Here is a 14,433-nt window from a genome sequence, read left to right as displayed (position 1 = left end):
CATGGCAGTTCCGAAATTTTTCTTTCTCCCTTTCTCCCCACTAAAAGTAGGGGTGAAAATCGGGCTCATTTCAAAACACCTATAGTCGGTGACAACCTAAGAATAAATGTAAGCTCCGCCTACAGCCCTCGCTCTCCCACCCAGAGAAAATTTGCTAATTTGCATAGGCGCCCCATCGAATCGCATTTGCTCATTTCCGTGACGTCAAGCACCTTTCGCGTATTTACGGTAGGTGACTTTTCCATACAGACACATGTTCATGTCGCTGGTTTTCGGCCTGAAAACTGTAACTTGCTGGCCAATTTCAGCAAAGATTCCGACATCACTCTCGGAGAAACGTAATATTTTACGCAGGGACGACGAATATTTAATTATTATTATGCGTAGTGTTTACATAGCAACAAAGAAATACTTATGTTTACAACAGAAATCACCTAGCACGAAATTGCACAGACGATTGGCAGGCGCGCCGCAGGTGTTGGGGCAGAGCTTGTATTTATTCTTAGTTTGTAACCGACTATAGGGAACCTATCTGTCAACCTGTTGACCTCGTGCCTCGCGGGCTGGATGTCACCTACTCGCTATCTCCTGCGGGAAGCTGGGCCAGCTACAGCTTTCCCGCTAGCCACGAACCTCCGCCACCTCCAGCCCCGCCAACCACCGTGAACGTGCATAGCGCTGTGTGCTTCAGCGGCACGCAGCCACCACCGCAGCCGCCACCGCAGCCGTCATTGTCGTCCGTGTACGACATGGTGTGTCGTACGTCGTCCCACGTCGAGGACAAGAGTGGAGGCACAGCAGAGCAACCCATGCCGGTTTGTGACCATATTGACTGCGGCTGTGTTTTATCGACCCCGATCGGAGTACGTTCCTTTACATTCCAAGGCATGAGACTATAAGAAAACATATTCTTGCGTAAGACGTACTGGTGGGCCAGTTTGGTTGATATCTTATATGGCAGCGAGCATCAGAAATAGAGACGACACAGAACAGAAGAAACGATAAAAACACTCAAACGTAAGCGCTTACGGTTTTGCCTATTGCGGTAGCAATTCACAATGTCCAAATCGATAACATTGCCCCGCGCATCGTAGATGTTCTATGCGCGATTAAAAGAAAACGCAAGCGCTGGGGACGAACGAGGCTGAAGCAGAGATGAAACGAGCCGGCCATCTCCGTCGCACGAAGGGTGCATGAGATAACATCACCCCGCGTTTGAGGCCTGCAGTCGATGGCTCCTCAAGCAGAGAGGAAACGCCCCGGCCGTCTTTCGGTGGAGGGAGTGGGGGTGGTTGCATCGCTCGAGCAGCGACTGCGAATTTTACGCGTAAGAGCGCGGTCGCGAGCTCTGGCGGGCGCGCTATCTCGACAGACATCGGGAGACGGCACGTAAACTTGATGTGCTCTCAATGCTTACTTCGCGTAGGACTGACAGCACAAAAGCCGCCTCGTTCGCTAGAGCGGCCGCATTCCTTTACACCGGCATTTTGCAGAGTTACGCGATACCGGATACAGAAAAGTCAGCTATACTAGCCTTACTTCGTATAACATTCCAATTTGTTGCTATCGCATTGATTGCTTCGCCCTGTCGGCGAAACTGTGATTCTTTTATTACGTCGCCTTTGCTTCTGATGCGCGCTGCCATAAGCTGTATACATATATAGCAGACTCCGAGTACGCCGTGAGTCTGTGCTGTATCGTTCTTTTCTTACGACAATATCGACGTGACCTTTATAAGGTCTGTTGTGACTATTGTATCCACAATACGTTGAGGAAGAATCGTCCACGTCTTACGCAGTGAGCGCCCCTAACGGTCAGTTTATGAGTTGTGCACTGCCCCCTGCAACAATGCGCTCGCATACCTTGACCTGACCGCTGGGTTATATAACTGGCACGTTATGCCCCATGTAGTGTTCTAAAATGTTACAGGTGAGACGCTCCGTCGTATAGTAGCTCAGTGGCTATGGCGTTGTTGTGCCAAGCACGACGTCGGTGTAGCTTCGATCACGCCGCAATCCGATATAAAGCCGGCGTATACAAGAAAGCCAACGTGCACCATGCATAGCGTGCGCGTTGAAGAAACTCAGATGGTCAAAATTAATCAGGAGTCCATAAGCTCAACGTGCCTTCGTAATAATAGAGTATTTCCGGCACAGTAAACTGTTTCTTTCTCTTTTTTTTTGGGGGGGGGGGGCTGGATGAGGGTGGTGGGGGTGGGGGGAGTTCAGCTATAAATGTTTAGTGTTTTTATTCATGGCATTGCACATACGAGTGCCCTCGCACGCATACAACAGGATAGCGTTACACGCGCAGACTTTCCTGAGGCTATAGGCTTATCTTTTTCCCTGACGCTAAAGCGCTACAAAAGTGACCTTGCTCTTAATAATATATTCGTTTTTTTTTTATTCTGGTCATTTTAGGTTACAGCAACAACCACAAGGGCTGCGGCAACCGAGTTCAAGTTTCGCTTTGAGCCGCCAGGTAAAGACTAAAGCTGTGTTCTTTTCTGCATGCCAACCACGCTAGGTAACTCGATATGGCATAAAAACTTTTTTGGAAAGAACGTTACCCAGTATAGGCTATAATAGGGCCTGATTATAACGACTATTGAATGCGGAAGCTAATGTTCGAGAATAGCAGCCCAATGCCGATTTGTTCCATCACCGCGGTAGTCCAGACACAGTTTATATATTTCACGTTTCTCAGTATCGCGACTTGTTGACTCAGGTGCGCACCGTCCGTTTTGTCATAGTTATGAAAGACAACAGGCTAGTCGAGCGGCGTTCTCAACATGCTCTCTTCTTTGTTTAAGGCACATTGATAGAAAAATGAATTTGTTATATGGCGCCTCGTCTTGACACTATAGATTCTTCACAGGAGCGCCAAAATACGGCAGGCCACGACGGAAAAGAAATGGTAATATGTGCGATCAGATTTGAGATGGGTTCGTTATCACTAGGAACTAGCGCCTCCGATGAACAGGAGTTTAATCAGCTAAGCTACGCTGAGCGTGACGTGATGCATGATAAGACAACAGTATGATATCTCAATCTTGGAATTTCAGCAACAAAGCTAGGTTTGCATAATACTCAAGCGGATGGTGAATCATGAACGTGTCCCTTGGCGCTTGCACTGATCTCTTCATTTCATTCACCGTCCTGCGTGGCAGATCATGTCGCCAACACTAGGGTAAATATTCCGAGGGTCTCTTAAGCAGGCGTGACCACTGAACAATGCGGCCTTGAGCGCTATAGCACAGGTCAGCGCCTAAAAAATAAAAAGCGCGAACCCAGCGCTATGGCGACTGCGTACTAAAGGCTGAAACGTCACGTTAGAATCCGACGAGCAGTCTGGCTCATCGCGTCTCATTTCGTGCTTGTCGAGCTTCCTCTGTCGTTGCATACGTCTTCGGCTTCAATCCACTAGGCCGTGGCTCGGCGTCTTCCATAGCACGTCCCATAGGCTGTATAATCTGCGACGCACGAATGCAGCTCGCTCGCCTGAAGCCACGGTTGAGAGCTCACGTGATACCTTTTGTACCTTTTCGCGTCATCGCCACGGTTTTCTCTCAAGGCCGTTTTTACATGAGACATAATGATTTCGTCTTAACAAATGGGAAGATATTAGTGGTCTCAGTGACACCCGATAGGCTTATGGTGTTTATGCCGAGCACCGTCGGAATGATTTATCTCCGGTGCCACAGGCCATGACAGCTGGTGGCCGTGCATCCAAAAAGCAACATCAGTGATGTAAGTGGATCGCTGTGCTTTCTCTGCGCTTTTGACCCTCGTGCAGAACAGGCATGCGGAGCGTGAGCGTGATGACGAGCGTCGGGCCAACCGACAGCGACAGGTCAGCTGGGGTCACCCACCACGGCACAGCGTTCTCCTGCAATGTCACCCCTTCACACCACGTAAATACCTCGAAACGATGCCGCCATGGTTTATTCTTTGCGCAAAAAGCTTCTCTAACAAGGGACGAAAGGAATGTCACGCACACAAGCGCGAACTTCCAACTTAATTTTTATTATTCGGCTCCCTATACGGGAGCCAAAATTTTAACTTGTTCTTTTGGTCGGTGTAAAGTATCGCGATTATTCTCAAAGTAACCCTGCAATGACAAAATACACTTCAAAATGTAGTGTAAGTAAATGACAGGGCTTAATACGCTGCATTTATATATCAAAAACACCTAAAATAAAAAAAAACATCCACATATTTTGTAAGTCGGCATGAGGTTCGTGCAAACAATTTTTCAAGGCAGCAAACTATAAGAGCGTATATGCTTGCGTAAGACGTACTGGTGGGCCAGTTTGGTTGAAAGCTTATGGCTGTGCGCGTCAGAAACAAGGACGACACAGAACATAAGAAAAGACAAGAACGCTCAAACGTAAGCGCTTGAGCACGATAATATGCACGTGACCTTCGTATGCCTTAGACACCGACCTGAATGCCGACGTCGTCTGCTATGGCCACCGATAGGGAAACCATCGGGGCCGAGTGCGCTGCTTTTGCAAAAAAGGTAGAGCCATTTCGTGTCGAACTGAAACCAAGCATAAAATGAGATTTAGCGTGGGCTTGCGGCAAAGAAACATATTTTTGCTGACACGATACAGAAATAGCATGCGCAAATTTACATTCCTGTTTAGTATACACGTAGCCCTCTAAAGAGACCCAACATGCTTAGAGCTGCGTACAGCCGCAACCTTCCTCGTACGATTGGAGGCAAACACAGCCATATGCACACGCGCGCCTCATTCATGCTTGTAGCTAAACATTTTACATGAGCCCTAGTTTGTCTGCGGCATGGTTGTCATGGCACGTGGGATTGGATCCTGGTAGAAATGAAAAGACCGCGAAATTTAGTGACAGGTATCAGCATCGTTTTCGCGTTGTGAGTGGGAGTTATATTTTTAAATCGTGTTTAAAAGCAACAAAATACCGGTATGTCGCTCAGCCTACAGCGGAAGAGCCTTGAAGCTGGATTATGAAGTCGATCACCTTGCTGTACGTAGTCACGTAGTCTGATGCTGTCATGCGCGCCATAATTAGCCCTCAAAGTTAGAGTGTGTATATTATTATCTATCCCCGCTCTTTTATATGCTGCTTACGAGGTAAAAGGAGGCTGCCTTCGCGGCAGCCTGTGTCGAGCCGCGGCGCATGCGCGGGGAGTGCAGCTTGCGCAGTACACCTCCGCGCTCGAACACGAACCGCTCTCGCGCTCACTGTTTGCAGCATGTGTTGTCACGTGTGGATACGACTTCATATTCGCCGCAGATCGAAAAATCTGATTACAAACGTTTCACGGCGTTTTCCGCGCTACAATTTCGTGATTAGACACTCTGACAGGTAAGCTTTCCGTTGCGCTAAAGAAAATAGGTACCATAAAAATTGGCTGTCGGTCCCTTTAAGCAAAATTTCTACCGTTGTGACACGGGGCATTGCCATCTAGCCGCATCGGGATGAAAATTTTGACGATTGACTCCATTCTGCAGCTTGCACAAAGGGACCAATCGCGATCGAAAAACAAGGTCCCGATAGGGCTCGATTGCGATAGCAAATGCACCGTGTGCCAGCCGGCCGTATTACTTTGCGCATTTTGAATGCACTAGCATGCTGCAAGGTGCGGCTCACCGTGGTCTAAATGGCAATTTTATGTTTCAGTCAAAACACGTGTCCAGCATTTACAGCTTCATTGATAAGCAGTGCGACACTTCGCGGCTGCTGTTAGAATTCGGTGAATCAGTGTTTGAAGGTGGCCGTCGCCTGTAGCGTAAAGCAACATAAGGAAGTAGTGACACTGACTGAGCTAATTCTACAGACGTCAAGGAACCCGATGAGATGGAAATAACAATCAAGGAATGTCAGGAGACAGCGGCATCATGCTCTTCCAAGGCAGGATGAGGGTAAAAGTGAAAGGTCACGCTTGGCTCCTTCGCGTGCGTAGCGCACTGGGGCACGTAGCAGTAAAGTACCACGCCGCCGATAACGTTGACTGCAGTGTCCGCACACATGAAGTGACAGCAAACACCAGGAAATCGCGGTCGAAAACAACGCGTTCAACGCCCGCGCTTGACTTGGCCGGAGCAAGGTGAGATCACATGATCCAACCCTGCACGTCACAATTATTGCAGCACCCGTGTCTGTGGGCATCGCGCCCGGCGTACAAGAATACCAGCGTGCGCCCTGCATAGCGTGCGCGTTGAAGAACCTCAGATGGTCTAAATTATTCCCGAATCTCTAAGCTCGACGTGCCTTCGTAATAAGAGAATGGTGTCGGTACAGGAAGCCGTTTCCTTTTTCTTTCTTTCTGTAAGTGCAGCTGTGAATGTTTAGTGTGTTTATTCACGGCGTGGCACATGCTACAGTGCTCTCGCACGCGTGTATACAACAGGACAGCGTCACACGAGCAGCTACTTTCGTGTGGCTTATCTTCTTTCTTGACGTTAAAGCGCTACAAAAATGACCTTACTTTTTTGTTTTGATTTTCTGCTGATGTTAGGTTACAGCAACAACCACAAGGACTATGGCAAACGAAGTCCAGTTTCGATTCGAGTCACCCAGGTAAAGTACTAAAGCTGTGTTCTTTTCTGCCAACCACGCTAGATAGCTGTATACAAAAAAGGCTTTTGAAAAGAACGTTATACAGTATACATGCTACTGTAATAATGTGTGATTGTAATGACCATTGAATGTTGGTGTTAATATTTGAGAATAGCAGCCAAATGCCGGTTTGTTCCATCTTCGTGTCAGATTAGACTCTGGCACAGCGTCTCCCATCGCGCGCCCTTACCGCATTACTCCATGGCCGTCAGTTATACAGTAAAAGCTTGTTATTTCGAACCCCGTTAATTCGGAATATCGGATAATTCGGACGTGTTCTCTGGTCCCGGCCAGCATATACATTGTTTAATGGCATCAAACTATAGTTAATTCGGTCATATTTGGCCGCAACCCGCTTAATTCGGACGATCATCGCAGCGCGTCGAGCGCGAAGCACCGCAAATGTGCGACGCAATGGAGCGGATACGCGGGCCACGGACAACCCAAACGAGGCGGCGCTGTCCGCGTGGCTATATTGATCAGTTAGTGACCACGGCTTTGTCCACACGCGAATCCGATACTCAGAAGCTTCGTTTTGACGTGATGCAATGCGCGTACAATGTCACAAAACATGTCGGAAGTTGTTGAATATGAAGAGCTGGCATAAAACTCGCTTGCTACATCAAGATGGACGAACGATCAGTTGCCGGTCATTTTGCCTGCGAAAAAAAACTATTGTCGCGCTCGCGTGGTGGTGTTGGTGGTGGTGGTAATAAAGGAGCGGTGCAGAGGGCGGGTGTCTTGCGCCGTGGTCACATAGGGAACGAAACCGCAAGATGACGAATATTGCGGCATTTACACTGCTCTAATGCATATAAGTGCAGGATTTACGTATTCATCAAGAAAGTTAAAGTATATTGATGTAGTAACAGGCGTTTGTTTCTTGTTTTCTAGAAAGTTTCGATAATTCGGCATTCGGTTAAATCGAACGTTTTTTCCAGTCCCGTGAAATCCAAATTAACGAGCTTTTACTGAGTCACGCGAATGCAGCTCGCGCACCTCGAGTAAAGCTTGAGAGGTCAAGTGCTATTTTTTGTGTCATTTTTTATCATCGCCATGGTTTTATTTCATGGCTACATTCTCGTGAGACATATAATGATTTCGTCTTAACAAATGGTAACATCTTAGTGGTCTCAGTGACACCCGATATGATTTATACATTTTGCATGCACAGCTGGCCGTACACCCAAAAAGCAGCATCAGAATGTAAGTCGATCGCTGTGCTTTCTCTGCGCTTTTGACCCTCGTGCAGAAGAGACATGCGGAGCGTGAGCGTGATGACGAGCTTCGGGCCCACCGACAGCGACAGGTCAGCTGGGGTCACCCACCACGGCACAGCGTTCTCCTGCAAGGTCACCCCTTCACACCACGTAAATACCTCAAAACGATCCCGCCATGATTTATTCTTAGTGCAGAAAGCTTCTGTAACAAGGGACGAAAGGAATGTAACGCACACAAACTTTTTTGTCTTACGCACACGCCTTTCATGTCATGTGTCTTGTAGAAAGGTATAAAGCTATGCGATTTATGCACGTGTGTTGACGGAGCCAAAGTCGTCATGGCCGTACAGAAGGCATCTCAACCAGCGATAACCTGCGACATAAAGACTGAAAGAAGAACGGTGCTAACTTAAGGAAGACGCTTTAAGAACAGGTCAACACGAACAGGACTTAGATATATATCCAATTTTTCTGTTTTAGAACCCGGGTTTAGAGCAAGCATACATACCAAGTTATCACGTGTCGTCACGGCCAACATAGAGGCGGCGGGTTTGTTACGTCATAGCCTATTGCGAGTCAACACTAGCGGCATGCATGCGATAAGGAAAGACTGGTGGTCGTTCCCTCCATCTCATTTGCGTCCCAAGATAATGATAATGATGGGCTAATGCGGCTGAGCTCAGACGCAGTAAGCTAATAATTTTTAGAGTAAACTTAATTGTTAATTATGCTTTTATATTTGAAACTTAAAATACACCTGCAGACATAGGTCGGCAAACTCACTCATGACTCGACTCACTCAGACTCAGATCTAGACGTGAGTGAGTTTGAGGCTGAGTGAATAATGAGGCTGAGTGAGTCCGAGTGAATAATGTTTTTATGAGTCTGAGTCCGACTAGCCCGGTTGAGAAAAGTTATATTGAATCTGAGTCCGAGTGAGTCCTTTTGAGGAAAATTTTGGTGAGTCTGAGTCCGAGTGAGCCCTAAGGGCAAAATATATTTCATGAGTGAGTCTGAGTGAGCTCCACATTTCTTGCCGACCTATGGTCCTATCTATCACCTCAACTTTAGCATTACTGTCAACCTTATGTCGGCTCACGTTTATACTCACGTCTACTCACACATACTTCCACGCGCTACCGTTCATACGTCGGCTCAATATTTATTGATCAGAGGCGTGAGTTGCGCGGGGAGAGGAGAAGGAGATGCCTTGACCTCACCCCCCCCCCCCCCCCCCGCAAACTCTTTCACGGGAAGTTATTGATAAAAATATCTCGTGAGTCATGTCTTTCAATAAAAAATGTCCTTACTGAATTGCAAACTCTGATAACTCGTATTTGAAGGTACGAGATCAAAATGTACTAAGTAGAGCACCGATTATGCGAGATAATGGTGTTAAAGAGCATTGACACTATGGCTGAAAAAGCTAATTACAGGCTAACGGACTCATGAGTCGACTCACTCAGACTGACTCGCACTCAGATCGACTCGTGAGTCTGAGGCTGAGTGAGTCTGAGTGAATTATATTTTGGTGAGTCTGAGTCCGAGTGAGTCCGGTTGAGAAAAATTATAGTGAGTCTGAGTCCGAGTGAGTCCAGTTGAGGACAAGTTTGGCGAGTCTGAGTCCGAGTGAGCCCTAAGGGCAAGATATGTTTCGTGAATGAGTCTGAGTGAGCTCCTCATTTTTTGCCGACCTGTGCCTGCAGATATAGCACGCTCAGGTACGTAGCTAAGCTTCTTACAGTCACACCAGTGACAACTTGCTGTTATTGAAATAGTTCTTTCGGGCGATGGACATCTTCTGCTCATTACATGCCCATGATTTGTTTTTTTTTTTTTGTTTTTTCGCTCACAGGGACAAAGTAGGCTGAGAGCTCTAGAATTTGAGGCGAAGGTTGAGCAGCGGGAAGGCTACCTCTCATCATCGGATCACGGCTGGTATCAACCCCTCCATATTACATCACAGGTGGGCGCATACGTGCACTCTTTCAACGCTTCGTAACATCATCGTCGGTTCACTTCCAAACATAATACCGTAACCCCCCTCCCTAGCCACCCCGTAATTTTAATTGCGATCGGCATGCGTTAGTGTTCTGCCTTACCGTATGTGCTCGCATATACTTCAGAAATATACAAAGAAAAGTTGATCTCATATGTTATACTCGGCTACAACCTAAAAAGAAATGTCAAAAAATGTGACACCAGCGTTTTGTAGTTGCGCGAGACCGGAAACAAGACTGTTAGCTGCCAGCCTCACTTCGTGTAACACTACAATTTGTAGTTGCTATCGCATTCATTGCTTCGCCCTTGCGATTAAACTGTGACTTTTTCTTAGGTTGTAACCGAGTATACCAACATTGCTTAGCATTGGGTAATATGGGCTATTGTTCGCTAATGCTGTCTAAATTGTTTACGATATCACCTAGTGGTACCTTACTTAGGCTAAATTATATCGGCTGGTGTTGGCTCAATGATGGTGAGTGCTGTCTAACGTGGGCTACCTGCTGTTATAACAGTGTCTTCATTCTAAATCCTTCCTCTCGTATATACGTACAACAACCTGAGTTTGGTCTGCCTGTTTTTTTTTGTTTGTTTGTTTGTTTCTCATCATGCAGAGTCGACACGCGTTTTATAACCGGAGTTCTGAAACCGCGTGCGCCTACTTGGAATTAATATTTGGAATATATTTTATTTATTTATCCATACTACCCACGGTGTCGTACGGCCTTATAGAGGATAGTGGTTACAAAGCAAAAAACAAAGAAATAATAAAGAAACAAATGTGTACAAATAAAGACCGCTAATTATACAATGTTGGCTGTGTGTAGTCAGAAAATGAAATACAATAGGTAAATGTATAAATGTAAGTTCTTTATCTAGTTGTACAGTACTAGCTAATGTTTGTCGAAAGAGCTGGTTATAAGTAATATATTTACAATGTACTGTGGAAGATGGTTCCAATCTAATGGTTTACGAGGCAACAAGATCGATAAAAAGACTGGGTTGTTACAAGATTCAATGCCAACCTTATGACGGTGATCAATTATGTGATGTGAAATGCACTGAGGTGTAAGAAAAGAGCGCGTGCTTAGTGACTCGTAGAGTCTCGAAAGTTCTTCGACGAAGTGGAGCTCCCAAACCCCCACTATCGCGCAGGTCTCGTCTAGCACCGTGGAGAGGAGTACGGGGGGCGCTTCGCTGCAGTTTTTGGATTTCACGTGGGGTGCCCCTGAGCGGGCACCAGCGCGGGGCTCCTACAAAGCCCGTGTTATGCCTGGCACCGTCGCCAAAGATGTTGGACTCGAGACTAAGCCTTTCTCCTGGTCTTCGAGAGGACCCCTCAAGCATCGTGATCCGACCATCACTCAGCAGTTCAAGCCGGCTACCGAGGCCCGAAGGGAAGGCGCGCTGTAAGTCTTAGAACCTCATCAAATCAAAAGCTGTCATACATTGCACAGTAGCACAAAGTGACAAAACAAATACTTAACGGGTTCTCGCAAGAAAAGCGCATAGTCTCGAGTTTGCGAAGGCCTTGAGTTAATACTGCGGTAAACAGCGGGTAACTATAGACGTGGACTTAAAGACAGCGCTCGTCTTTGTCTGTTCTTCGTCCACGTCCAGTTTCGCGCTGTTACCTCAGTGTCTTGAGCAACCATCTAACCCGACCTTCACTTAGTACACAACCTGAGAGCAGTTGCAGCCTTTGGGAGGTCTTTTTGTCTCACAACACCAGATTTCGTTGCCTTTCCTGAACGCTCTACGCGCGCCACTTTCCTGTAAACAATACCATGTCACGCTCACGACGCGCACGCCGTTCGAGACCTCGAAGTACCTGGCGCTAATTAAAGCAGGGAACCCACGGCAGATAGATTATCTTTGTTATGAGGCTTAAAATACGCTTCAAAGGGCGCAACTGCTTTCAGAGTGCACTCTGATGTAGCACCCTTTTGGGCGTATCTTATCTCCAAACAATAATTATGTTTTTCTTGAACCAGCTTTCCTGAATGCAATGCTCTAGCTACTTTCCCGTCGAAAAACTATATATCGTACGCCGATCCTCTCGCACCGTTCACGGCATATAGCCTTCCTTACATGCAATCCATAAGCAACAATGCCTCATGTGCAACTAAATATTGTTAGTGAAACTTTTTCCAGCGAACGTTATTACAGAGACAAGTTGAAGGCGTTATTCTGCTAAAGCCTGCTCTGAATGTATGATTTAAACGTCACTTGAAAATTTTCATTTTGACGTCGAGGAACAGCGGGTTTGTCATAACATACAAACACAACCTAAATCTTACCATAGTTGCCACCTGGCCCCTTAAGAACTACTATTACTGCCGTGTTCTCCGGCAGCGGTGGCGAACAGAAAATCGTTGTCCGAGGTGTACTGCGTACACAGTCTGAAAGTCAGTGGCTTCAGTGCTCGCTGGGAACACGTTAAAGGCGCATCGGTACGTTATTGGAGGACCGTTGCATTAATCATTAAAAGCTTTTTTTTCGGCGTTCCATCGCCCCGCTAACACGTCAGGCAGTCATCACGCATGGTGGGCTCGCCACAAATGTATTGCTGCAATCAGGGACGTAGGCAGAAATTTTTTTCGGGGGGGGGGGGGGGGGCACACCACCTTGATCTGAAGTGGGGGCTGAGCAGGCAGATGTGGTCGAGTGTCGTTTTGTGCTCCGTGTGACATGGCAAAAAAAAAAAAAAATTGTGGAGGGGCATGGGTCCGGTGTGCCCCCCCCCCCCCCGGCTACGCCACTGGCTCCGTACTTTGAACATATATATGTGGCGTTTTTTTTTTTTTTCAAAAAGAGGCAAATGCAGAAGCCGAAACTGGGCTAAATTTCACGGGAGCGTAAAGCACGCCTATCTTTAGCTTCTAAAACAGTTGGAATCAAAATGTGGCAATTCCTGATGGTAACGTGAACTCAAAAAGGCAGTTTCTAATCAAAAATGAGCCAAATCCTGCATCTGTTTCAATCAAACTGATCAACATTCATTAAGCCAGCGCTACGTCAACAATCTGGACCAAAACAACCTACATGGTCTCATCCAGTTTGTTTCATTTGTGTCCTAGTTACTTTGCTATCGTGTTTACGTTCCACAATTAGTTTTCTAGGGCGAGTTGACACTTACTGAAGGACATGTTATTGCAGGGCAAAACTAGAATATAAACAGTAAGAGGCCGACTTTCCTATTTCTATTTGAGTTGAGCGCTAGAGTATTATGTCCTCCTTTCGCTCCAAGACGGTATATTTGAAATAAAAGACATATGAAATGAAGATGTCGGGCACCGATCTATTCCTTGGAGAAGAAGTAATCCGAAACGGCGCGGCATAAAACGCGCTCAGAAGAAGAAGAGCCGGAGCACTTTTCAAGGCCTTCAGTAGATGCAAAGAACAAAAAAAAAACGCTGCCGACAATCCAGAACAGTGCGCCTTTTGCCACGAAGGACCACTCGCTCTTCAAGTCTAGTCATCGCCTTTACGCCCATGCGACGAAGGAAGGCGCCGACGGAAGCACAAGGATGATGTTAATTTTATCGAAAAATATTGCTATACCGTACATTCGAATCGTTCTAGACTTATTTTACGAGCTAACTCAATCCGAAATGAAATGTTCCGATCTATAAGAGCCAAATACAAATTTTACTCCTGAATACCGACGATAGTGGGCTGTATAAATTTTAGCCGCAATATATATTTGAGGTAGTTAGGGGGCAGGACCACACTGGCAAAAAATTGTTGAAGCAGGCCCGAACATGTTGTCAGTAGCAAAAAAAAAAGTGCGTTTTTTTCACTTTCAGTTAAAGTGCACTTGGCTCTTTTAGAAAAAAAAATCGCCACAACCACAGCCGGGCACTGCACATGCGGCGCTTCCTGTTTATTTACAAAAATCCTCCAGCAACGATTTACCAGCAAGATTTTCCGTAAACTGAGGCATTTTCTTTACAATGCATGTTGTAATAAGCATTTGTTATATAACTGAGGAAATTGCTGTAAAACGAACGTTTACTAAAAAACAGCATAAATTGCACGAAACATGACTGAAAGGGTTTTTTTTCTGGCGCATATAGAGGAAGTTACGTAAGAGAGCATAAAAAAAAATTGGACACGCGTTTTTTTTGTTCTCTTTTAAGTAACTTTTACATAAAAGTCTACAGGGCGGATTGAAGCCGCCAGTGTGGAGACGCGAGGGGCCGTGCGCTGTGCATATGCACCCATCCATGATCATAAGCACGTGTGCAAGTGCAAGTCGTAACGCTGTCCGCAGTGCCCTCTTGGAAGTTGCGCACGTTTCTTTTTGTGCTCCACAAACTCTATATGTGTATTCATGGCACGAAAAAAAGAGAGATTCTCGTGTACCTGGCTGCAATCTTAAAAGAACCTGTCGTTCTCTGTCTTTCCGAAGGACGAGGCTGTCTTGGCGCAGTGACGGAAAGCGTGTTCTGACAAACATGCAGCTTGACGAGAATTTCGCTGTATGCGAGCTGCAGTAGCGTAGCCAGAATTTTTTTTATCGGTAAAGCGGGGGGGGGGGGGGGGGGTTCAACCTTACTTTATGCATGTCTGTGCGTGTGTTTGTATTCGTGCTTGTATATTTGCGC

The 14,433-nt window shown here is 46.4% G+C and overlaps 1 protein-coding gene across 1 annotated transcript in view; it reads left to right on the top strand.

Moving 5' to 3' along the window:
* Window positions 1-3,798: 3,798 nt before the first annotated feature.
* Window positions 3,799-14,433, top strand: part of LOC119393103 (uncharacterized) — a 28,327-nt gene continuing 17,692 nt past the window's right edge. Inside the window, exons 1-5 of the mRNA XM_049415861.1 lie at window positions 3,799-3,913; window positions 6,502-6,563; window positions 7,855-7,972; window positions 9,678-9,788; window positions 10,979-11,232. Of these exons, the coding sequence (XP_049271818.1) occupies window positions 3,803-3,913; window positions 6,502-6,563; window positions 7,855-7,972; window positions 9,678-9,788; window positions 10,979-11,232 (656 nt within the window). The 5' untranslated portion in view covers window positions 3,799-3,802. The remainder of the gene's footprint in view (window positions 3,914-6,501; window positions 6,564-7,854; window positions 7,973-9,677; window positions 9,789-10,978; window positions 11,233-14,433) is intronic.

This window comes from Rhipicephalus sanguineus, chromosome 5, assembly GCF_013339695.2.
Source record: "Rhipicephalus sanguineus isolate Rsan-2018 chromosome 5, BIME_Rsan_1.4, whole genome shotgun sequence".
Lineage (NCBI taxonomy): Eukaryota > Metazoa > Arthropoda > Arachnida > Ixodida > Ixodidae > Rhipicephalus > Rhipicephalus sanguineus.
The sequence above is the reverse complement of the archived record's forward strand: the minus strand, read 5'-3'. Positions and strand labels throughout refer to the sequence as shown.